Raw genomic sequence first — 24302 nt, 5'->3', positions numbered from 1 at the left:
CGTGGATACCTCTCTAAGCAATCTTTTAGCCATTGAATAGTTTCCTTCTATAAATCATAATCTCTAGTTATGATTGATATGGTGTAATAAGACTCTGCATGCTACTCTGTTTTAATTTCTTTAGTCTTGCAGAGTTGGATGTGACCCCTTGGAGAAAGTAGACATACCACGCTTACGCACATACCTCCAGACCTGCAACAGAGATACCATAACATTAAAGATATAAAAAATTAATTGAAAATCATTAACCTTTGATCCAAATTTCCTTGCTCAGGCGGCCATATCCTTCCATAATCCAGAATATCCAGAAGTCACTGGCAGTTTCAATTGAACAATATCTTCTTTATGCAAACTGGAGATTGCGTCTGACACAGGGAGAGCATAATCATCTGCATAGGCAAATTTCATTCCTATACTGGTCACTGTGATTCTGTACAAACTCGATATTGGATTCTTGTGATGGCAACATACATATTGTTCGTCTCCTTCCTTAGCATACTTTAGATTCACAATAAATATATTTGTATCATCGTCCAAAATTTGTTTATAAATTTAATCATTTCTTTGATATACAAAAATGCATGTAGTTCCTGTGATCTCATTCTTAGTTTGTAGTAAAAGCATGAGGATTGGTGGCAAAGAAAACAGTGGCATTTGTTGTTACTGTTTAGTGTTTGATAACTATTTCCATGAGACAAAAATTTGGAAATATGCACATATCACCTTACCCCCTTACATTTATACTTTTTTCATGAACGACAGATTTACATGCTTATTCCATACTGCGTGGCATAGAATCATAGGCGGACTGGGCTGTTTGTACTCCATACTCTGCTGTTCCATATTTGCTATGCGATGACAAAAATACTCTCCTACTTCTGCTGTTTCTCTGACTGGAGATATCTTGATGTGGATGCTTTCCATATACATTTTGTTACATTGATCGACACTACTAATGCAACATAAGACAATATGAAATCAGGCATCCTTCATTTATTGCCCGCATTTGCATCTACTATTAATAACCAGGAACAAGTGATTTGTGGGTGATTTGGAGTGTCCTTTCCTCTGTCTAACTCCTGAATTTCTTCAAATTCTGCTTCTTTTGTGCACAAAATTATGATCTACTTCAATCTGCAAATGAGATGCTGCACAATTGCTTATAGAGATCTGCATATATTTTCTTAATAGCTTCTGATTGTTTCTTTATGTACCATCATCCTTAATTTCCTATTGCAATGTAATTAATCATCTTAAACTGCACCTTTTACATCTTGGGACTTATTTGGTGATATGGAAACTGAAATCTTTTATAGGAAATATGTTATGTCATGATAATAAATCCTTCTTTTGCGTATATCAGGAGATGCTTTAACAATCATCCATAAATCTATAACCCTAACCCTCAAATGGAGACCTGAATTTCTGAAAAAATAAGGGCTCCATCAAGTTTCAAGGGCATTTGTTGTTCGGTTGTATCTCCTACCTCTTTTCATGTGGGACTCTTCCACCTTGCAGGCATTTGGAGTTTTTCTCTATCTTTCTAGCGTTTTTCTTGTCGGCTTGATTTGTCTTCTTGTTGGATCTACGTTGGCTCTGCTTTCAATTCTCTGTGGCTGCATGTTTTGTTCTCTTCTCCTCCTACTCGACCAATCCTTTCCCGCGTCGACTTTGCTAGTTATGCTTTGTTCTAGTCATGGCCATTTTCTCCTTTGGCCCCCACAATCTGTTCTTGCTGGTTTTCTCTAGTACTTCTTTTAATAGTGGATTTTGGTTACATGACTTTAGTCAGGTTATTTGGTTGACGAAAGAATTTTTTGTTACGTTGAAACTCATTTATTTATACCTTTTTGCATTGATGGTTTTGGTTTCGAGGTTTTCTAGTGTGCTAGCTAGTCTTCTTGGTTGGCAACTGCCTTTTCTCTAACGCCAATATCTTTTTGCTATCTTTCATTGCCTATTGGTGCCATTGTTCTAGTTTGTAGTTGCTTTTGTCTCTGCACGTGGACCTTTTGCTCTTGGTTTCATTGATACTACTCTTTCTCGACCTTCGTCTATTACCTATCAACGGCTTATTAAATAGATGGTTTAGATTGAAGCTGGAAACCATAATCTTTGAGACACTGTATAGTCTCTACCCGCATCTCTGAATGATCTGAACAACATGTTTGTTCTAATCCTACACTTATCAAAGATTTTGCTACAACTTTCACCACGTAAATAAAGATATCTAGATTCATATTGACTACATTATTGAACAGTCTGGGGAAATTAGTATCATTAAGGACATGTAGGCCAAACTCGTTAACAAACAAACTTCTCTTATTTCGGAAATAGGATAGTAGATTAAATCTTGGGATCCCATTTGTAATAACACCAGTGCTGTATCTCTCTCTAGTTGAAATGACTGTAAAGGATTTGGCATATGAGCATGTTAGGTGCGCTTGAGAGACCAAACTGAGAGTTTTAGGGCCTTTCTCTCTCTTTAGTCGACCCCATTTTGGTTGGATACTCTTTCCTTAGAGACTAGTTAGGCATCTTGGATATCACACTTGACAGGGTTTGCGTTGGCCTTGATGGCACTCTTTTCCTTAGGTTCGTTTCAATGACAGACTGACTGCAGGTTCTTAGAGCAAAGAGAAAGATTTTTCCGCTTCCTACTAGGATTTATCTTGATGAGTATCTCATGAAATCTCATTTGATGGAATTGAAACACTCTTGGTGACCTGTTGCAGAGGTCAGATACAACTGGAAGTAGACAATTATTTGGAACCTTAGAGCTATTATTCATGATTCCCTTCCCCTTGGTTGGGAACCGAGATTGGTCTTCAAGGACAAACAATGTTCTTTGGGGCAGTTGGACAAGAGGAAGCCTCTTAGTGGTTCCTTGCTTGTCAACAGCTGGAATGACAATGACAACTTATGGTCCTCGTCGAGCCCTTTTTAGGATATTTCCGGTTCTACTAATATTCTTGTTGTTACCAAGACTCATGAGAGTTTTGTTCGTCCTCTTCCTAGGTTTGTTGGGTACTTTTGCTTTCTATTTAGAGGGACAAGGTTAGGACTTCTAGTGGGCTTAAGGGGTTAGGTGGTTTCGCTTGTTTGATTAGTGAGTGTCTCTTCAACACTACTTCTATTGTTTACTCTCACACATTGGTTAGATCTGTTGGATTTGTAGTGGTCGCATGGCATAGCATCAAAGAGACATCTTCATTGTAGTTTGTTATTCTTTGTTGGCCTCCTCGCCTTATGCAATCTACAGCATGGGAGATGGCAACCTTTTGTGGACTTTCTTGAGCGTGTTTCTAGATTCTTGACCATGGGTCACATCATCATCCTAGGGGACTTTAATGCATGGACAAGAGATCTTTAGACCCCCTTCCACAATCATGAATCTAGCTCATTTTGTACTTCTGTTGCAAATTCGACTAGCTTGGGCCTTTAGTACCTTTCTAAGAATAGCCAGGGGCCCCTTATGAGTTATGGGCACCATCTTCTCTAGTTTTGCGAGGCTTCTGACTTGGTAATTTTAAATGGGCTCCCATGTTTCCTTGACTCTAGGCTCTTCACTTGCTAGCCCCATTGTACCGAAGTGAGTGTTGCAGACTATGTTGTCTCTTGTGCCTCCTTATTTCCCTCCATTAGCCACATCACCGTCTCTCGCCTCCCCTCAACGGACCACACACTCCTCAATCTCTCTTTAGTGTCTCCCCGCCCCTCTCTCCCCACGCAGGTTTTCTTCACCGAGTCTGTTGATGCTTCCTCCATGTTTGGTCTTCTAGCTGTTGCACTTTGGGACACTTTGCTCTCCATCCCCCACCACACCAACACCTTTCCTCTCAATCCCAAGCGCAGGAACACTTCTCCTATGAACGAATGCTTTGACAATGATTGCAAATATTTACACCATTCAGTTCATTTGGCCTTTACCAACTTTTCCTCATCCTTCAACTATAATTCTTACCACTGCCTTCTTCATCACAAGAAGCAGCTATTCTTCATGTTGCAGTGTCGGTGCCTCTATTTCTTGCTTCGACATTCCCCCAAGCGTTTTTGGTGCAATTTGTTACCTTGCCATCCTCCCTCTTCTTGAACCTTGGACCTTGACTCTTTAGTCTCTCACACCAGCACTCTTTACAACGTCCTCAACTAACTGACCCTTCGCCTAACATTCTCGATCCATTGTCATCTCTTCACTTTCTCCAGCATCGACGAAGGCAATTAAATCCATGAGTTGCAACAAGACAACGAATGAGGAAGGGTTCTAGGTGGAACTTTTCAAGATTGTTTTTATTGTGAACTCTTCAAGATTGGTTTTATAGTTTTGGGTTCCTTCCTTTCTATGCTCTTTAATAGAGTGGTATGTATTAGTTTTCCAGATTCTTGGTTGAGGCACATGTCTATCCGATTCATAAGGCTGGGTCGGTTTTGGACCTCGACAACTACAAGACTATCATGGTTGGGCACACTTTTGCCAAACTATATGCTACAACATTGAACACTATTTTATGGAGAGATCTTGATAGACATAACTGTCGTGTGAGGGGTCAGGTTGGCTTTCGCACCGATTTTTAGACCATGCACCATAATTTGACATTGTCATGAGCCCTAATAATTTTAGATAACGGATAACAACTAAAGGATATAAACTAATATGACCTATGCTTAGTCTAGTGATATAATATATTACTAATATAATAATAATATATTATACATAATATATTAGTATATTTGTTTATATTAAGATCGTTTACATATTAGGTGCTCCTTAAGAGCAACAATTATAACTTTTACAACTTATTCAAAGCTCCTTTCGAGCAATACCACTAGAAACAACAATTGGAAGACCAAGAGTCACAACTTAGAATTCCACAAAGATTTCCCTCTTGGGATTTGTACCAGGGTGTCCACAATGAGAACTCATTGTTTCAACCAAGCTAAACCCCTTGGACATAATATATTAGTATATTAATAAAAGTATAATCTAAAAAGAATATTAATAATATAATTAAAATAATACAATAAAATATTATTATAATAATTAAATATCATAAGGTATCAACATTAATATATTATCAATATAATAAGATACTTTCAATAAATAAATCTTAAAACATTTATATCACACATTTGTAATAATCAAATGTTGATCAAAGAATTATATCTAGTCATTTGTAATCCATGATGTTTTTGTGAGATTTTGTTTTTTGGGTTTGCCATTTTTTCCTCAAATGGTGTTTTTTAGCATCTGTAATACACAAAGTTGTGTGGGATTTAGGGTTCTTATTGTTTTTCCCAAAAAAACAATGCTTTGTAAAACTTCGATTTCTGGATTTTCTGGTTTTTATCATAGTTGAAAATCTCGATCTCTGCAATATCTCAGTTGATCCAAAAAAAATCAAAATCTCAGAATTGCCAAAAACTCGGCAAAAAAATTAACAATATATTGACACTTTTATCGAACATTTGAAAATATATAATTTCTTAAAATAAGCTTAAAAACACACACATATACACCGAATTTGTAGAATGATACCAATTTGAGATATACACTATATATTAATCAAAGTTTTGGCATAAATGCATCAGAATTTTGCCAATTAGAACTTAGCATATTAACTTATAATCATATATCAAAAAACAAGTGCGACATCGAAATTCTAAATAAACATAAGTTCAGTTCATATCAAACTCCATGAAACTACAACTTCTGAATACATATTAAGTTTCAGTGTCCACTCAAAACTAGAAGTGAAAATCATAAATTGCGTTTGCGAGTAAAGCTCAAAAGAGATTGCTGGTGCTGGGTGGGTGGTGTTGAAGTAGTTCCTTAATAGGTGCCTCCATAGGTGCTTGACTATGCTCACATTCCTCCTCACACGCTGCCACTTTTACATCCCAATTATCTGCATCCATCTCAAACTCAGCTAGCTGCTCATCAATCAAAAAAGGATCTCCATGCACATGCTCATCCACATCATCACCATCAAGAGGAGCTACCCAATCAGTTGCATATGGGTCAATATCATCCAAGTCAAGTGCTTCATATGAAGCTTTCCCTTGCACCCTCTTTTCATGCAATCGAAGGTTTGAAGGTTGTACTGCACATAAACCAAGTCATTCAAGTGCTTTTGAGTTAACTTGTTGTGTTTCTTTGTGTGTATGTTCTCTAAAGTGCTCCAATTTCACTCACAACCAGAAGCACTGCAAGGCTGTGCTAATATTCAAATGGCCAGCTTTTGAAGATTAGGCATTTTGGCACCTAATCTTCCCATCACAAATCTAGAAGGATGAAAAGCCATTTAAAACCTACTCAACATTCTAATAAATTAATGAGAAAAATCAATGGTATAATAAAACAAAACACATGTACTTTTTTACCTGGCTATAGGGTGTATCTTGTTTGCAATCAGGAGAAGAAAACAAAGACCCCTCTTCCCTCTTGTAGCTCTATAACTCATCAAGTACGAGCTTTTGAAGGTCCAAATCAGCAAACAATCTTCGAATACATGTGTCTAGGCCAACTTGAACTATTGCATTTGCTCGAAAGGTGCCAAAGAAATAGAACTTGGGGTTTGAGTAGTAGGCAGCTGCATTAATATGGTGGAGTTGTCGGTTCCAACTATGATCAATAATATTCCATATGGGCCTATATTTGGTCTCATTTGATCTATATAAGTGCTGAATGGTCTCTTTGGCCCTATCCATGGCCTCATATGACTACCACATGGGGGCTTTATCCCCATCCACAATTTGTAGAACCTTCACCAATGGTTCTGACACCTGGACATAAGAAATTCTACAAAAGCATCGAATTGCAATATTTGAAAATAAAATAATTAATCATCAATCAAGGCATGAAAACTTACTTTGATGATCTCCATTACCTTGCCAAACACAACCTTCACAATTTTCTCTGCTTCAGGCTTCTTGGCATAGGGATTGTCTAACTATTTCTTACCTAGAAACATATGCCTCAAGTCTAACAATGTTTCTTATATGCTTTCCAAGTTGAGAAAATTAGCAGCGAAGTGTGTGACCCCTGCTCGCACAAGATCCTTACCACCTGTGTGCTCTCATATATGACTTAGGAGTTAGGACCCATGTGTGATTGTAGATGTACTTTGCAAAATTCCTTCCATCTTCAACCACCTTCTCACCCAACTCAATTTCCCTATGACCTCAAGGAGCAAGTCAAGACAATGGGCAACACAAGGGCTCCAAAATAATGTGGGATGGCTCTCCATCAAAATTCCACCAGCTGTCACATATGCAGCTGCATTATCAGTCACAATTTGGATGACATTAGCCACTCCACTTCTGCTACCACCTCATCCAACATGTTGCACAAAGTTTCTACACTCTTCACTTGATCAAAGACATTAATTGATTTTACAAATACCATCCCCCTAAAGCAACTACAAAGTTGATGGGCATCCTATTCCAACCATTTGTCCACCAATCATATATCATAGTGCAGCTCCTATGTTCCCATATTTTTCTTTTCTCTTCCACAAGTTGATGAATAGTTTTTACCTCATTGTTTAATAATGGCCCACTCACCTCATAACAAGCTGGGGCTCTTCAACACCTTCCTAGACATAGAAATCGAAGTGACCACTTGATCCCAATATGGACTACATAAAGCATTTAAAGGAAGATCATTGTAGATCCAAAATCTTGCAACTGCCACCCTTGTCTTCTCATGCATCTCTTTGTTCCATGCACTATCTTTCAATCCCAAGTGAGCACCAGGAGTGTTACATGGAACTCAGAAGCCTGAAAGATGGCTGCACACATTCTCGGATGATGATCCTCGTATCTATGGCCCAATGGAAGAAGAAGCCTCTGCACTTGTTTGAGACCCTATAGAACTAAAATCTCCCATTGGGACAGCCATGGCATTTGCTGCCCTCTTTTTTGTTATCTTCTTTTGCTCATATGCATTGAGGCTTGTTATAGCCTCACTGGTAGCCTCTTTAGGAAAGGTATCACATGGCATGATATAATGGCATTCTATCTTTAAAATTTGATATTCTAGTCGAGTTATGCTCCCACTCATCAACTTAGGAAAATGGTTACACTTCACATTTCCTCTTTTTGCTGCTAGTGTCCCATGTTTCCAAAAGTCATCCCTACTTCTGCCACTGGTCATTCTCGAAGTAAAAATATTGATTCCGTTACCTGTGGCTGTAAGTCTGCAAAAGCAAGAATAAAACATAAGTTTTGATTTAAAATATTTCCATATTATTGTATTTTAGATAAGTTTTTGAGTCAAATGAAAATATCTTTGTACAAGATCTGCTTACATTCATTTACATGTTTAAAAATTAAAAATTAATATATTTTTGATGTAAATTTAAACAGAAAGTGAGAAAATACACAGTTATATCATAATTGAAATTTACATATGTGTGAAGAAAATGTGAACGAATTTACATATATTATATAGTTACTAACAATACACAGAGTTCTGTATAATTTACTTACTAGTGTCTAGACTCTAACATATACAGAGAATTTGTCTATCCTGGAAATATACAATATGAAATAAGTATAGTAGACAGTTAACAACTGAACACTAACAATAAATATTATTAATAGTTAATATATAATCTAATGATAAAAGTGTATATTATTAATAACTATATTATACATAACTGTTAAAACTTAAGACAACGAAATTTTCAACTTAATTGGTAAAACGTTAAATCTTGCCTTCATCTGGTCTCTGTATGGCTGTTTCTCTCTGAAATTCTGAATGGTTTGTCTTTAAGTTTGAAATTCTCTTCCTGCAAAAACACGTCTGAAATTCTTTGCCTCTGATTTTCAAAAGTCCACCTCCAAACCTCTATGTCTGAGAAATAGGCTGCAAAAAGACGTTTGCAGCAGCCCGAAAATGCATATAAATGGTGGTGTATAAAACTGTAAGCATAAATGACGCCCAACAAATGACAGCCAACCCTACATTTCAACTTTCCATTTCACATTCTATTTGTGTTTTACGGGTTTTGGTGTTTTCTTGTTTTGTCCATTGATGGGGCAGGATTATTTGTCTTTTATGCTGATTGGGACCAATGTTTTTGGAGTTACATTGCAATATTTTCGCGATTTATTGCCTAAGTGACTGCTGCAACAATGCATACATATTGCGCCCAATTTATGGGGCGATCAAATTTCCTGGCATTGTATGTAGTGATATATCGCGATATGCACGATGTATTGGAGTTATTTTCAACTATGGTTTTCATCACAAAAACTGTGGCTTCTTGCAGCCTGTTATGAGTCATAGTACTCTTCCACAGAAGTTCTTGGTCTGTAACATTATACAGATCCAGGGTGGTTTTCAGCCACTGCAGAATGTTCCGACATCCATACAATGACCATTAAGGGAGGGTAGGAGGATATTATCTTCCAATGTAGAATGTTTCTTTAGTGGTCATCTGGTTGTCTTCAGTCTGTATAGGAAAGTTTTCTATTTTGTCTTTTGTCAATGTATATTCTTTATAGAAACATCTCGTCTTCTGTAGGAATGTTTCTGTTCTTGGTAATAAACATCTCATTATAATAAGAATGTTTCCATTCTTTGTTAATAAACATCTCATTATTCTATCATTTGGCCTCTGTAAAATTCTCAACTTATTACTCTAAAGTGGAAATTTGTACAATTACTATTATTTAATACAATTTTTATTTAAAAAAAAAAAGTTCGATGCTTTGTTTCTTGGGGTCGTTTTTATGTATAGTAGGTAGACATGCAATTTCATGGTTTGGAGGAAGTTAAATGAGTTTGGAAGTAGCATGTATCCACATTGAACTCTAGGATGATGCTTTCTAACAAACAAGAATCCCAAGTTACTGATCATAGTATATTTCCATTCATTGCAGGTTTCATACCTTAGATATGGGCTGATGGTTCGTCATGTTATTGACAAAAAGAGCCCTATGTATGGCCATACCTTACAAAGTTTGGATGAAGGAGATGCTTCATTTTCACTAACTATTATGGGGCTGGAAAGGTCATCTATGCAACCTATATTTCACCTTGAGGTAGATTATAGTGAAACTCCTTTCAGACCTTATTTATTCTATCAAATGTTTTTGTTAGAGCAGATTTTTATTATGAATTAACTCAATCAACTTGGCTCAAAGTTTATAAAGTTATAAGCTACCCGGTTTTCCATCCATTTATATTGTTCGAATTCTCTTCTGAATCCCTTTCTTTCTTTCTATTAATGGAACATGTAGCTTTACTTTGTGACAAATTTCAATGTATATTCTTTCCAGATATTCTTATGATGTTGTGATATTTGCTTTACTTTGTGACAAATTTCAATGTATATTCTTTCCAGATATTCTTATGATGTTGTGATTCTTAATTACTAATTAGTTTTCAATTCACAAGCCACAGATGCTTTGGTGTAAGGGAGTTGTCTTTGACTCTTTAGTACTTATAAAAACTTTTAAGAACCAAAATTTTAACTGGACTCATTGCAAATACCTTGAACCTGGTTACCTAGATTTGAGACATCTAGATTGGGTGTTTTGGATGGGGTGAGCCTGAGGGTTTTCTTTGATATTAATTAAAGAATGTATCTATAAGACTAGATTTTCTTTTGATAAACTTCAAAATGGAGGAGGATTAGATTTAAGAAAGGCATATGATATAGTTTTTATGCATTCAGATCTTCATCTTGATTTGTTGTAAGAGATAGTAGTAGATAATAGGGAAAAATGAAGATTTTGATGTGAATCTTGATAGGTTTGGCTTGGATATTTCTCAACTTTACTTGATCTCAAGGATGATGGATGCTGCTCTTATTCGCCTTCCGTTTGATGTGCTGTTAGGCCTTTTTCTGAATATATTGTTGTTTTTGACAATTTCAAAGATTACAAGTTGTGTTTGTGATGTATTCCATGTAATTTGTTTTGATATGAAATATCTATAAAGGATTAAAACACTTCCATATGAGATCAAAACAAACAGATATTTCTTATGAATTCATCATCTTCATTTCCTTTTATTTATAATTTTATAGAAAGAAATCATTCCTACTCTTGTTTTAATTTGATTTCAACCATTCAGCCATTTTGCAGGTGTTTGGGTGATTTCATTGTTGAATGTGTGTGCACTGCGAGAATCATACCCCATTCTGAGTTTTGTGCATTGCATCATTAATAATAGATATTTGCAAACCTTTCAGGAAAAAAACTTTCTTGGAATGATTTTTTGGAACATATGGTATAGATGTTATTCATTCAATCTTCATCTTATCTGTTGCAAGTAATAGTAGTAGATGACAGGGCAAAAAGAAGATTGTGATGTGAATCTTGAATGCTTTGGCTTGACATTTTTGGCTGCACTTAATCCCAAGAATGACGAACATTTTCTTGGCTGCATTTGAGCTGAACGATGCTGAATGCTGCCCTCATTCACCTTCTGTTTGATGTCTTGTTAGGTCTTTTTCTGGATATATTGTTGGTTTTGAGTTTGACAATTTGAAAGATTATAAGCTATGTTTATGATGTATTCAATGTAATCCGTTTTGGTATGACCAATATAGGTTCATCTATATATGCAAAAGAAGTTACAAAAGAAAGCAATGGTGTAAAAAGGTCACAACAGGTCCATTTTCTTATCAATAATTGGTAAATAAAAATTGTCATTGGTATCTGTTGAAGAAATTTACCATGAACATTTCTCTGAACATTGTCATCCTATAATTGCATCTCAATGAGTGGGTTATCACAAGGTATCTGCACATCCATCTCAATAATCTCCATCTTTCTAGCTAACATGCAAGCTCTGTTCACTAACATGTCATCAGTCATACTGATAATTTAGTGGAAACTTAGAACTTCACATGCTAGGACAATTTGTGGCTTTGACATGAATGTAATGAATTTATTTTAACCCTTCAGTTATAATAACTGTTTCACGGAATGGTGATTCGACATTGATGTTTCACTATACACTGTTTTACTCCGTTAGAGCTTGTCACAAAAAAAGGTTCAAACATTTATATTATCTTTGTTGTTTTACAATATAAATGTCACAAAAATAGTTTACCATTCAATTGAGCTGGAAGTTCTCATATCATTGAACCCAACATAACCATTCTTGTCACAAAATTAGTAATAATGTTACACAAATCAGAAATAGTATAAAACCTCTATTACAAAATTACAGATCCCTGCTGAGCAATTCTTCACTGATCCATGTTCTTTCCTATTCCACAGATTTAGTGCAATTTACACGAGCAGGAGTGTCTTCTGAAATTCACAGGCGTGGAATCACAACCATACATAAAGAATTTGTTAATATGCAAATATTTGAAGGGAAGCCAAACACCTCCATAGTTGTCATTGTTTGTTTCATTTAACTCCAACTGTAATGGTTGTTACTGTAAACATACCTATAGAAGTTGAATTTTTTCACATGACTCAAGTTTAGTTTCAAATATTTGTATTAAGCTCTTCTAACTTTAATAACCACTTTCCAGTGAAATCCAAATCTACATATGCACCTAGATGACCTCCAAACCCATCATAATATTCCCATGCAATCTTCAAACAACAAATGACCTTTGAACATTTTGACAGTGGATGGCTAGTGATTAATGTTTTCCCCTTTTATCATCTCATGCCCATACATCATCTACATGAACTCTTGAAAAAAAAAAGAACAACAGATCTCTTCTTCCACATGATAAATTAACTCTAACAACTTCTTTCCAATAAAATCCAACTCTACATATGTGCCTGGATGACATCCAAACCGATTATAATATTCCCTTGTGATCTTCAGACATCAAATGTTGATCAAGCATTTCTACAGTGGATAGCTAGTAAATAATTTTATTGTTTCATGCCCATACATCATCTACATGAACTCTTCTAAAATAGAATTACATCTCTCTTCTTTCATACCTTGTTAACCTATTAAATGGCAGCTCAATTCTCATTCACAACCTACAAATCCAGCTTCAATGCATCGATAAACCCATTTTCTTCATAAATGGCAGCTACCATTCCACTTTGAGGTGATACCACACAAGGGTAGTTGTCATAAATGTTACCTTTGAGTTTCAAACCGACAACTGCTTCAGCAGGTTGCTTTCTTTTGTATATAATAATATATGTCATACCTTAGATGAACCTATATATGTCACACCAAAGGCTGATCATATATATACTTTCTTTCTCTTGAGCAGATATTTGCGATGAAAAAACTGTGTTGGGCCAATTTGTGATGGGGGTTGATTTTCCCCATCTGGATATCAAGGAACAGAGTGAAGTCCACGTTCACTTCGATTTTCCACTGGACAGAAAATCTTAAGGGAATTCCCTTGTCCAAATGGATGTGGACTTCCCCTTTGTCCTGATGAGGATGGTTTTTCCACTATCCAACAGTTAAAAAAATTTTGAACTCCAAAGTCAGGAAAGTCTTGATGGAAGGTAAATTTCCATTTGTCTAGATGCACAAGAATCTCTCTAAGTTTAGATGAGGATCAGTATTCCCCTTGAAGGTTATTACGGATGAGTAAAAAAGATTTTAGAGTGAGGAAATTCTTATTGTCCAGTTGAGGGTCGTTTTTCCCTTTGGAGGCCATCTTGTTAAGTGAAAATGTCAAATATTGAGAATATAGTAGCTCCTATGAGTGCTGTTTCTCCCCTCTATGGACAAGGAAGACAGATTATAGAGTTACTATGAGGGTCATTTATCCCCTCTATGGATAAGGAAGATTCTTTTAATGGGAACAAGACATTCGAAGGATTATGAAATCCTTAAGCTGGTCGATTTTCTCATGGTGAATAAAATTAATATAAATATAATTATAAAGGGAAATTAATTAAAATACATCATAGACAGACTTCAAGGCCATGTTTTTTTAAATCTAGTCCCAATTGGCTGTGTGGGAGATTTAACCCAAAACTCCTTTAGAAGACTACCAAGAACATCAAATAAAATACAATAGGAGTTGATCACAACCCAAGGTCAAAGGAAGACAAGCAGCACTAGACAATTTGGGATGGAGGTGAAGGCTAGAAAAAAGAGGAGTTTCTATGAGGCGATCAGATTTTCACATGTCTGAGATAAGTTGCAGCTACAACCATTATTGAGGTGGTCAGCATTGAAGGTCTGAAATCCAAAAAATGCCAGTAGAAATTGTTGCAAACAGGAGGAAATCCAAGCAAGTGATAGAGTTGTTTGGAGAATCAAATTTGCTAGACAAAAGTCTGAGACAATATCCAAGCACTGGAAAGAGCTGTAAGTTGTTATTTTCAGACTTAAGTCTGAAACTCTTCAAGAAGTTTGATTTTATGGAAAAATCTGAGGAAATTCGATGCAATTTTATTCTTCTCAAATGCATTGCAAAGTTTTAGACAACCGATTGGCAAAGGAATTGTCGGTTTTGAAAGAAAAATCACCCAAGTAAATTATGTTTTGGACTTGTCTTCAGATTTCAGATTTACATCTTATTTTAAGAGGGTTTGTTTTCTCACTTCTAATCCTTAAACCTTCATTGGAAATGTGCTGTAGTCAATTAATGGGATCATTTCTTGATCTCTTCGTCTTTAGTTCTGAATGGAGGGATGTCTTTGTAGGGCATAAGAAAACAATGTTATAATTAAAGATAGTTAGTCTTGGGATTGGGTAGTTAGATAGTGAGGAGGTGCGTCAATCGGTCTCCCTAACCAACCAACCTCTATTTGAGAACATTGATATATGAATAATGTACTTATTGTTTTTGGTAATTAATAAAATATACTGGCTTCCATCGCCAACTTTGGTATGTATGGTGTTGTTGGTAAATGCTTTGCTAATACTAGTGTAAGGGAATCCTTGCTTTATTATCCTATTTGGTAACCATTCTACATTTTGGGCTGTTGCCTAAGTGATGCAGAGGTAAGGGTTTCACAAGCACAATCCTAAGTTATGTTGACATCAATCCAACTGGACTGACAACTCACCCAAACTCCTACACCTTTATACAAGAATGTCACTAAAGAAACATGACTAATCCATTCAACTTTAAACTTGGCAAACTTGATTCTTATCCTCAAATGGTAGGTTCACACATTTTAGATCCATCAGCATGTTAAGGGGTTCAACTCATACACCAAAGCCAAGGAATCACTGTTTAACAACAATCCAAACCCAACTTTCATCGCCCTGTCCTAATAATGCAGCAATAAGCCTAGTAGCCCTTCCACAAGCAATTTGTGCCATAAGTACAAAATCCTCCAAAGGACCCTAGGAACTAATCAGCACTCTTGTCATGTCCCCTTTCTAGCAAACTAATTTCTACCGGGGATTTGCCTATCATTGGCTCTCGCAGGCAAATGAGTTTGGAAAGAGAGTCATTCAGTTGATAGATGATTACATTCTTGCTTTCAGAAAGCTATTATCTAGTAAGTGGGGCCTACTTGTTTAATGCCGAATTGAGATTGTACTTTAACTTTATAAAGTTATTTATTTAATTTTATAAAGTTAATTAATAATTAATACATTATAATAAGTTATTATAATAAGTTGTTCTGGAAGTTCCCAGCGACTTCTCAAGAAGTGAATAAAAAGGGGACAAGAGGCACCCATTAGGACAAGCCGTTTTGTGGACTCTACTTCTTCAGTTGGAGCAATTTGTAGTCATTTGGTCTGCAAATTCTCAATTTATCTTTGGGAACGAAAACTCCCATTGATAAGCAATTCTGAGGGTGTGAGATATCACCCGAATTATTGCAAAACAGGAGGTGGTGTTACAGTCATCTCATCAGGGCTTAAATCTGCGGCCTAAGGCCAAGTAGGAGATTTCTTGACCTAAAGGAATAAATCGCCATCCTTCAAGTAAATGTAAGATGGGTGAAATTCGTAAGGGAAGCTAGAATTTCGATTTGAATCAGACAAGAGCCTGATATGCATTTCAAATTAGAGAAGTTGAATCACAGTCCATAGACGGAATTACAAATTTCTTCTGCTAACAGAGGAGTGCGGGCAACTGATTTCCGGCGTCCCATGTTTATCCAAGTCGCAGGTCCGCGGGTCGATTTGAGGGGTTGAAGATCGGCGGAAATCGTTCCTTGCAAAGGATTATAGACGAGTTTCGGGCCAGGCAGGAGATACTTTGCCACACGATTTAAGACTCAAGATAAAATAATGTGCAAGGCGGCAACCACGACCACAGTCGGGATTAATATCGACGGGTGATCGAGGGTTTTTTTTTGCGGGTCTGGACATTTTTCACAGCGGGTTACACATTATAGATTACGCCAGTTAAAATTCCGCGGCAGGAACCAGACATTGTTTGATTCAATACCTATCGACTCCATGCAAATTTTGGCACTTATATCTGTCCAGGTTCCAAAAGTTTATTATGTGTTTTTGCTAATGTAATGACAGGATTATATATATTGATGAATGAAGAAAATGTGCAAACTGCTTATTACATACATTTGCCGTGATTATTAAATTATCTTTCCATGTATAACAGAGTTAGACTTTAATACCAATATCACAGATTTGCTTATTTAGTCAAAACAAAATTTCCTAGTTTCATATCAGATTTGATTCGCTAGGGTCATTTCAGTGGTATCAGAGCCTAGTTCCTGCCATCCTGTTGGGTAGAATATTTTTATGCAACCATATTCTAGGTATTATATTCGCAGGAGAACAATATTTAAGGGCAGAGATATGGGTGAGAGACAGTCACAGAGTCCACCCAGATTTCCCAGAGTTGATGACGATGAAACTAGAGAGTTTTACAGAATCATGACTACCGGACAGCAGGAAATAGCTCAGTCACTACAAGCTTTGACTACCATAATGGAGAGAGTTGTTCAGCCCAGGATTCAGGAACAAGGAAGAGGTACACCTGATCATGATAATAGAAGTGTGGCAGGCTCATAGGGTGCTCCTAGGCGCAGATCATGGACAACAAATAGGCCCACTCGTCCCACTTTCCTAAGGGAGGAGGCTCAGGAGATAGGAGAAGACGATTTACCGGATGATTTTCAGGATGATCTCAGAGCTGCTACTGCTGAATGGCAGGCATTACCCCCGCATGTGCGTGAACTATTGAACTTTGATCGCTATCTGAACCAAAGGAGAGAGCATATGAGGAGCAGTCGTCAGAATAGGAGGACTAGAGGAGGTCAAGATAGTGAGTTGCAGCAAGCGGTTAGCAAACTCACTTTACCATCTTTCGATGGTAGTGGTCAGATGACAGCACAGGCTTGGGTTCATAAGTTGGATACTTTCCTGGCATTAAGGCCTATGTCTGAGATAGATGCCATCAGATATGCCACTTTGCATTTGGAGGTAGCAGCTCATGATTGGTGGTCACACGGGATGATTACGTTGCAACACAACCAGGTAACATCTTACCAGGACTTTGTGGACAGATTGGTTGAACGTTTTGATAAAAAAGATCCAGAGATTTATTTTCGCGACCTCGCTTAGTTAAGACAGTCTGGCAATTTGGAGGTTTATATTAGTGAATTTCAGAGATTGTCAGTTATGGTACAGGATGTGTCTGAGAGACGGTTGGTTATTTTATTCACAGAAGGATTGTCCGAACCCCTTAAGGGGTGGATTAAGGCATTTGATCCACCAACACTTTAGGAGGCTATGAGGAAAGCGCGGAGTATGGAGCTAACAACATCTTCTAGTAGGTTCACTTCCAAGAGTACTACTTCTTTCAGAGACAATAAGAAGTTTGATAAGAATAAAGGGAAGAGTATTGAAACCAAAGAAAAATCACCCTTGGATGCAGAAACATTAAATGATTTGCGCAGAAAGAAATTATGCTTCTATTGCAAAGGCCCATATGACAGGGACCATGATTGTCCTCTGAGACCTAAAGGAAAGGCCAACAGAGTTATGTGGGCATATTACGAAGGGTCAGATTCCGACAGTGCAACAAATGAGGATGATCACAGTAATTCAAAACCTGAAGGAGAAACAAGAAATACAGAACAAAAGGAAGAAATTGAGTTACATTTACAACAGGGGCGTTTGTCTAGTATCCAACAGGAGGGATCTTTTAGGTTACGTGGTGTTCTAGCAGGACAAAAGGTGATCACATTAGTTGATACAGGTGCCACACACAACTTCATTGATGCACGATTGGTTGAGCGCCGTGGTGAAAGAAGATTACCATGTGGTCAACATGGGTGACTTGGATATCGTTCTGGGTATGGCATGGTTACGTTTATTGGGGGAAGTCACTTTCCGTCTCAAGGACATGGAGATCAAGTTTGAGGTAAATGGGAGGCAGCATGTGTTGAGAGCTATCAGAAATAGTGACATCCGAACCATTTCTCTCAGGCAATTGGAAAGATTGGTGAGGCATAATGATATTGAATGGGCAGCCACGTGTACTCTCATGCCTACAAAGGAGGAACAACAAAAGACAAAATATCATCCAGATATTGAGGGAAAAGTATAGTAAGGTATTCAGTGATATTCCACCTGGTACACCACCTGACAGAGGGATTGAACACATCATCGAATTAGAAGAGGGTGCTAAACCAGTTATGATCACTCCATACAGGCATCCAAAGAGGCTCAAAGATGAAATAGAGAAAACCATCAAGGAGCTTCTCGCAATGGGACACATTAGACCTAGTAAGTCTCCTTTTGCTTCTTCAGTAGTTTTGGTAAAAAAGAAAGATGGTTCTCTTCGGATGTGCATTGACTACAGAATGCTAAATAAGAAGACCATTAAGAATAGATATCCTATTCCACAGATTGATGAATTAATAGATGAACTACATGGGGCATGCTACTTCAGTAAGATAGACTTGAGATCGGGTTACCGCCAGATTAGGTTCAGAGAACAAGACATAGAGAAGACTGCTTTCAGATGTCATTGCAGACACTTTGAGTTTGTAGTGATGCCATTCGGGTTGACCAATGCACCAGCTACTTTCCAGTCTACCATGAATAAGGTCTTCCATCATCAGCTAAGGAAATTCGTGTTGGTTTTCTTTGATGATATCTTGGTTTACAGTTGGACATGGCATGAGCATATGGAGCATTTAGAGACAGTATTGAATACCTTGCAGGTAGAGTCCTTGTATGCCAAAGAGTCCAAATGTGATTTGGGAATGACTGAGTTGTTATACTTAGGTCATATTATCAGTAGAGAAGGAGTACGGATGGATCTTGATAAGATTCGTGCTATTGTGGAGTGGCCTATTCCTGAGAACCTAACTCAGCTAAGAGGATTCCTTGGTTTATGTGGCTTCTATCGCAGATTTGTTTGCGGATATTCGCGACATGCAGCTCCTATGACATACTTGCTTAAAAGGGGAGCTTTTGTTTGGACAGCAAAGGCACAGGCTTGTTTTGATAGATTTAAGGAGATCATGACTTCATGCTCGGTACTAGCATTGCCCGATTTCTCGAAGCCATTTGAACTTCAGTGTGATGCCTCAGGAGATGGTATTGGGGCTGTTTTGATGCAGGACAAACACCCTATTGCATATGAGAGCAGGAAACTTCGTGGGCCAGAGAGAACATTCAGCATTTACGACAAGGAGATGTTAGCTATCATGCATGCATTAGCTAAGTTCAGGCAGTATTTAGTAGGTGGTAAGTTTTGTATAAAAACTGACCACAACAGTTTGAGACATTTCCTTGGACAGAGAGATCTCAATGATAGATAGCAGAAATGGGTGAGTAAGCTACAGGCATACGACTTTGATATATCATATGTTAAGGTCACTCAGAATGTGGTAGCAGACGCCTTGTCACGTAGGCCGCACCTTAGTTCGATGATTGAGATCTCTGAGGATTGGAAGTATCTGATTATTGCAGAATATGTTAGAGATCCTTGGGCATCTGGGATAGTTGATGGGACCATTGTCGATGCTAGGTATTCACTTGTGGATGACTTGATCATTTACAAGAGCCGGATCTTTTTAGTCCCAAGATCGAAGGTGAAACGATCTATTATGCAGGCTCTTCATGATTCACCCATAGCTGGTCATCCCGGGTACTTTAAACCATATAGACAGGTGCGGGAACGGTTTACATGGAAAGGACTCAAGAAGGATGTTTTGCAGTATGTTCGTGAGTGTTCTGTTTGTCAATAGAATAAACAGGAGCACACCTTTCCAGCAGGGCTCTTACAACCACTTCCCATCCTGAGACAGAAGTGGGAATGCATATCCATGGATTTCATTACAGGGTTGCCCAAGGCTCAGGGACGTGATTGCATTTATGTGGTGGTAGATAGACTAACGAAATATGCTCATTTCTTTCCCATCACCACGACTTATTCAGCAGTACAGGTAGCCGAGATATTCTTCAGAGAAGTTCTTAGGTTACATGGGATACCCCATAGTATTGTCAGTGACAGGGATAGCAGATTCTTGAGTCATTTCTGGAGGGAGGTGTTTCGATTATGTGGCACTGAGCTCACACCCAGTACTAGTTATCACCCGCAGACCGATGGACAGACGGAGATAGTAAACAAGTGGGTGGAAGGCTACTTGAGGAACTACATGGCTGATCAGCAAAAGGCATGGGTAAGATGGATTTACTTGTGTGAATATTGTTACAATACCACTTTTCACATGTCAATTCAGATGACACCCTTTCGAGCATTATATGGGTATGATGCACCAAGTTTTATTGATTTGCTGATGGGGGATATCCGGGTACCACGTGCCGGGTATTTGATTCAAGAAAGTAAAGATATTATTAGCACTCTTCGGGATAACATTGCTCGGGCACAGAATCAATATAAGCAATATGCAAATCAAAAGAGAACTGAGAGAAGCTTTGAGGTTGGTGACATGGTTTACCTCATGCTTCAGCCCTTTCAGCAATCTACTCTTAAAAGAAGTGGGTCAGAAAAGCTTAAGCCTAGATATTATGGGCCTTTCAGGATCACCAGACGTATAGGGGAAATGGCTTATGAACTTGAGCTTCCAGCAGATAGCAAAGTGTATAATGTGTTTCATGTGTCGCGCCTCAAAAAGGCGTTGGGGTAGAATGTGGTACCTTCTATAGTATTACCTCCTCTGGATGATGAAGGGAAATTGATCTTAGTGCTGGAATTCATTTTGGAAAGCAAGGAAAAACAGCTCCGCAGAAGGGTAATCAGGGAATATTTGGTCAAATGGAGAGATCTACCAGTTGAAGATGCCACTTGGGAAAATGAAACAATTTTGCAGCATCCAGCTTTGAGATTGCTTGAGGGCAAGCAATTTCAGGAAGGGCGGACTGTCATGTCCCCTTTCTAGCAAACTAATTTCTACCGGAGATTTGCCTATCATTGGCTCTCGTAGGCAAATGAGTTTGGAAAGAGAGTCATTCAGTTGACAGATGATTACATTCTTGCTTTCAGAAAGCTATTATCTAGTAAGTGGGGCCTACTTGTTTAATGCCGAATTGAGATTGTACTTTAACTTTATAAAGTTATTTATTTAATTTTATAAAGTTAATTAATAATTAATACATTATAATAAGTTATTATAATAAGTTGTTCTGGAAGTTTCCAGCGACTTCTCAAGAAGTGAATAAAAAGGGGACAAGAGGCACCCATTAGGACAAGCGGTTTTGTGGACTCTACTTCTTCTTCAGTTGGAGCAATTTGTAGTCATTTGGTCTGCAAATTCTCAATTTATCTTTGGGAACAAAAACTCCCATTGATAAGCAATTCTGAGGGTGTGAGATATCACCCGAATTATTGCAAAACAGGAGGTGGTGTTACAGTCATCTCATCAGGGCTTAAATCTGCGGCCTAAGGCCAAGTAGGAGATTTCTTGACCTAAAGGAATAAATCGCCATCCTTCAAGTAAATGTAAGATGGGTGAAATTCGTAAAGGAAGCCAGAATTTCGATTTGAATCAGACAAGAGCCTGATATGCATTTCAAATTAGAGAAGTGGAATCACAGTCCATAGACGGAATTACAAATTTCTTCTGCTAACAGAGGAGTGCGGGCAACTGATTTCTGGCGTCCCATGTTTATCCAAGTCGTAGGTCCGCGGATCGATTTGAGGGGTCGAAGATCGGCGGAAATCGTTCCTTGCAAAGGATTATAGACGAGTTTCGGGCCAGGCAGGAGATACTTTGCCACGCGATTTAAGACTCAAGATAAAATAATGTGCAAGGCAGCAACCATGACCACAGTCGGGATTAATATCGATGAGTGATCGAGGGTTTTTTTTTGCGGGTCTGGACATTTTTCACAGCGGGTTACACATTATAGATTACGCTAGTTAAAATTCCGCGGCAGGAACCAGACATTGTTTGATTCAATACCTATCGACTCCATGCAAATTTTGGCACTTATATCTGTCCAGGTTCCAAAAGTTTATTATGTGTTTTTGCTAATGTAATGACAGGATTATATATATTGATGAATGAAGAAAATGTGCAAACTGCTTATTACATACATTTGCCGTGATTATTAAATTATCTTTCCATGTATAACAGAGTTAGACTTTAATACCAATATCACAGATTTGCTTATTTAGTCAAAACAAAATTTCCTAGTTTCATATCAGATTTGATTCGCTAGGGTCATTTCAACTCCTAACACCCTTTATTGAGTTTTTTGTATTCCCAAAAAAGTAGGTCCTAACTCCTCATTTCAACCTTCCAAATTAGTAAACTGTGAGAGGCCTGATTGTCCCAATTAGGTCACTTTTACAAAGGAACCAGAAGAAATAAAAGGTGTAATACAAAACCAACACAAGGAATGGTTAGGTTGGGTCAAAAATAAAAGGATTCCAAGATTTCATCCACTGACTCAAACCCCAAGGTGTGCAATGTAGCAATTTGCAGTATGCAGCAGAGTTGTCATATGGTGATGCCAACTCATTCTTGCCTATATTGTATGGCCACCATCAGCTCTTGCCCTGAAACCTCCTGAATCCTAAAGTACACTTGACAACCTCCCATTCCACTGAAAATCAGATTTTTCGAACGATGGAAATGGGAAATATTGCCATTTTTCTCCAAAACCCTAGGTGGTTAGGGTTTGTAACCAAGTTCAACAAAAATCCTTATATCTCCAAACTCCTAGCATTTTAGAGGCTCAAAGTAGGCTTATTTGAAAGGTGACTCAACAAGCTTTGATAAAACTTCATCCCCCAGTCCACCAAAGTCCGTACAGACTGTACAATAAGTAGAAAATAGAGTTTTTGTAGGAAAAATGATAGTTTTTATTGATTCAAAAGCAAGATATCACATTGTATGTCTTCCACCCGCCTGTAAGGGCTTATGAAGACCTTCCTCCAACTGGTCCAATCGAATTTTGAAGGTTGTGACCTTGGAGGGAACCATTACAAACAAAAATCATTATTATAGTATAAATGTTACATTATTACTATTGTTATGCAACTTATTTTGCTTTTATGACTTTATCATGACTCTTAAAAGATTCTAACACCTCCTAAGACTTCTAACAAGACCCTAGGAGACTACTAGACCCCTATGACCTCATAAAACAACTGGTTTATAGAAATACCAAAAGTTGTTCAAGGGTTCACACAATAGGATCATAATGCAAGAAAGCCTAAAAAATATGCTAGAATCAAAGATTCAAAAGGCCTAGAAGACTTTAAACTACTTTGTTTGATGGGGTGCTCCTGCACCATGCTGCCCAAGCTGTTTGAAACTCAAGTTCCCACTTGAGGCTAGTTGATCCAAAGTGTAACCATGTTTGATGATGTCTTGCTCTATCATCCAATTGGCATCAATGTTAGGAAGACCTTTCCACTTGACAAGGTACTGCAAATAAGTTTTGTGCCTGGTCTTCTTGTAGATTTTAGTGTCAAGGATCTTCTCCAATTGAAGGGGTTGGCTTGGTGGGAGTTCTTGCAACCAATCAGCATGTGACTCTTCCTCATCATTAGTACCTGTCATATCTGCATGTCCTTTAAAAGGAGTTAGATCAGCAATGTTAAAAATAGGAGAAATGGAAATGGATGGTGGGAGAGTGATTTCATAAGCATTTTCACCAAACTTATGTAGTATTATGCATGGTCTTATTTTCTTTGTTTGAAGCTTGGTGTGTTGATCCTTGGGAAGACTCTCCTTTCTTGGGTAAGCCCATACTTTGTTACCTACCTTAAAATGAACCTCCCTTCTCTTCTTATCTGCCATTGCCTTGTACTTTTGTGCTGATTGCTCTAAACTGTCCTTTACCTGTTCCTACACTTTCTTTATCATCTCTGCCAGTTCTTCCCCTTTACCGTTGATTTTAAAATCATTAGGAAGTTCCCTTAACTCCATAGGTCCCCTAGGATGCATGCCATAGATTGTTTGGAAGGGTGTTTTAC

The 24302-nt window shown here is 37.7% G+C and overlaps 1 protein-coding gene across 3 annotated transcripts in view; it reads left to right on the top strand.

Moving 5' to 3' along the window:
- The window catches only part of LOC149538972 (uncharacterized), a 191816-nt gene that overhangs the window by 125659 nt on the left and 41855 nt on the right, over positions 1–24302 (top strand). For all 3 annotated transcript variants that reach the window (XM_089800361.1, XM_089800360.1, XM_089800362.1), the window contains exon 7: positions 9889–10050. In XM_089800361.1, the coding sequence (XP_089656487.1) occupies positions 9889–10050 (162 nt within the window). The remainder of the gene's footprint in view (positions 1–9888; positions 10051–24302) is intronic.

Source organism: Cupressus sempervirens, chromosome 9 (genome assembly GCF_028749045.1).
Source record: "Cupressus sempervirens isolate cs-2001-9-10 chromosome 9, ASM2874904v1, whole genome shotgun sequence".
Taxonomy (NCBI): domain Eukaryota; kingdom Viridiplantae; phylum Streptophyta; class Pinopsida; order Cupressales; family Cupressaceae; genus Cupressus; species Cupressus sempervirens.
This window is presented reverse-complemented; position numbering and strand designations above follow the sequence as displayed.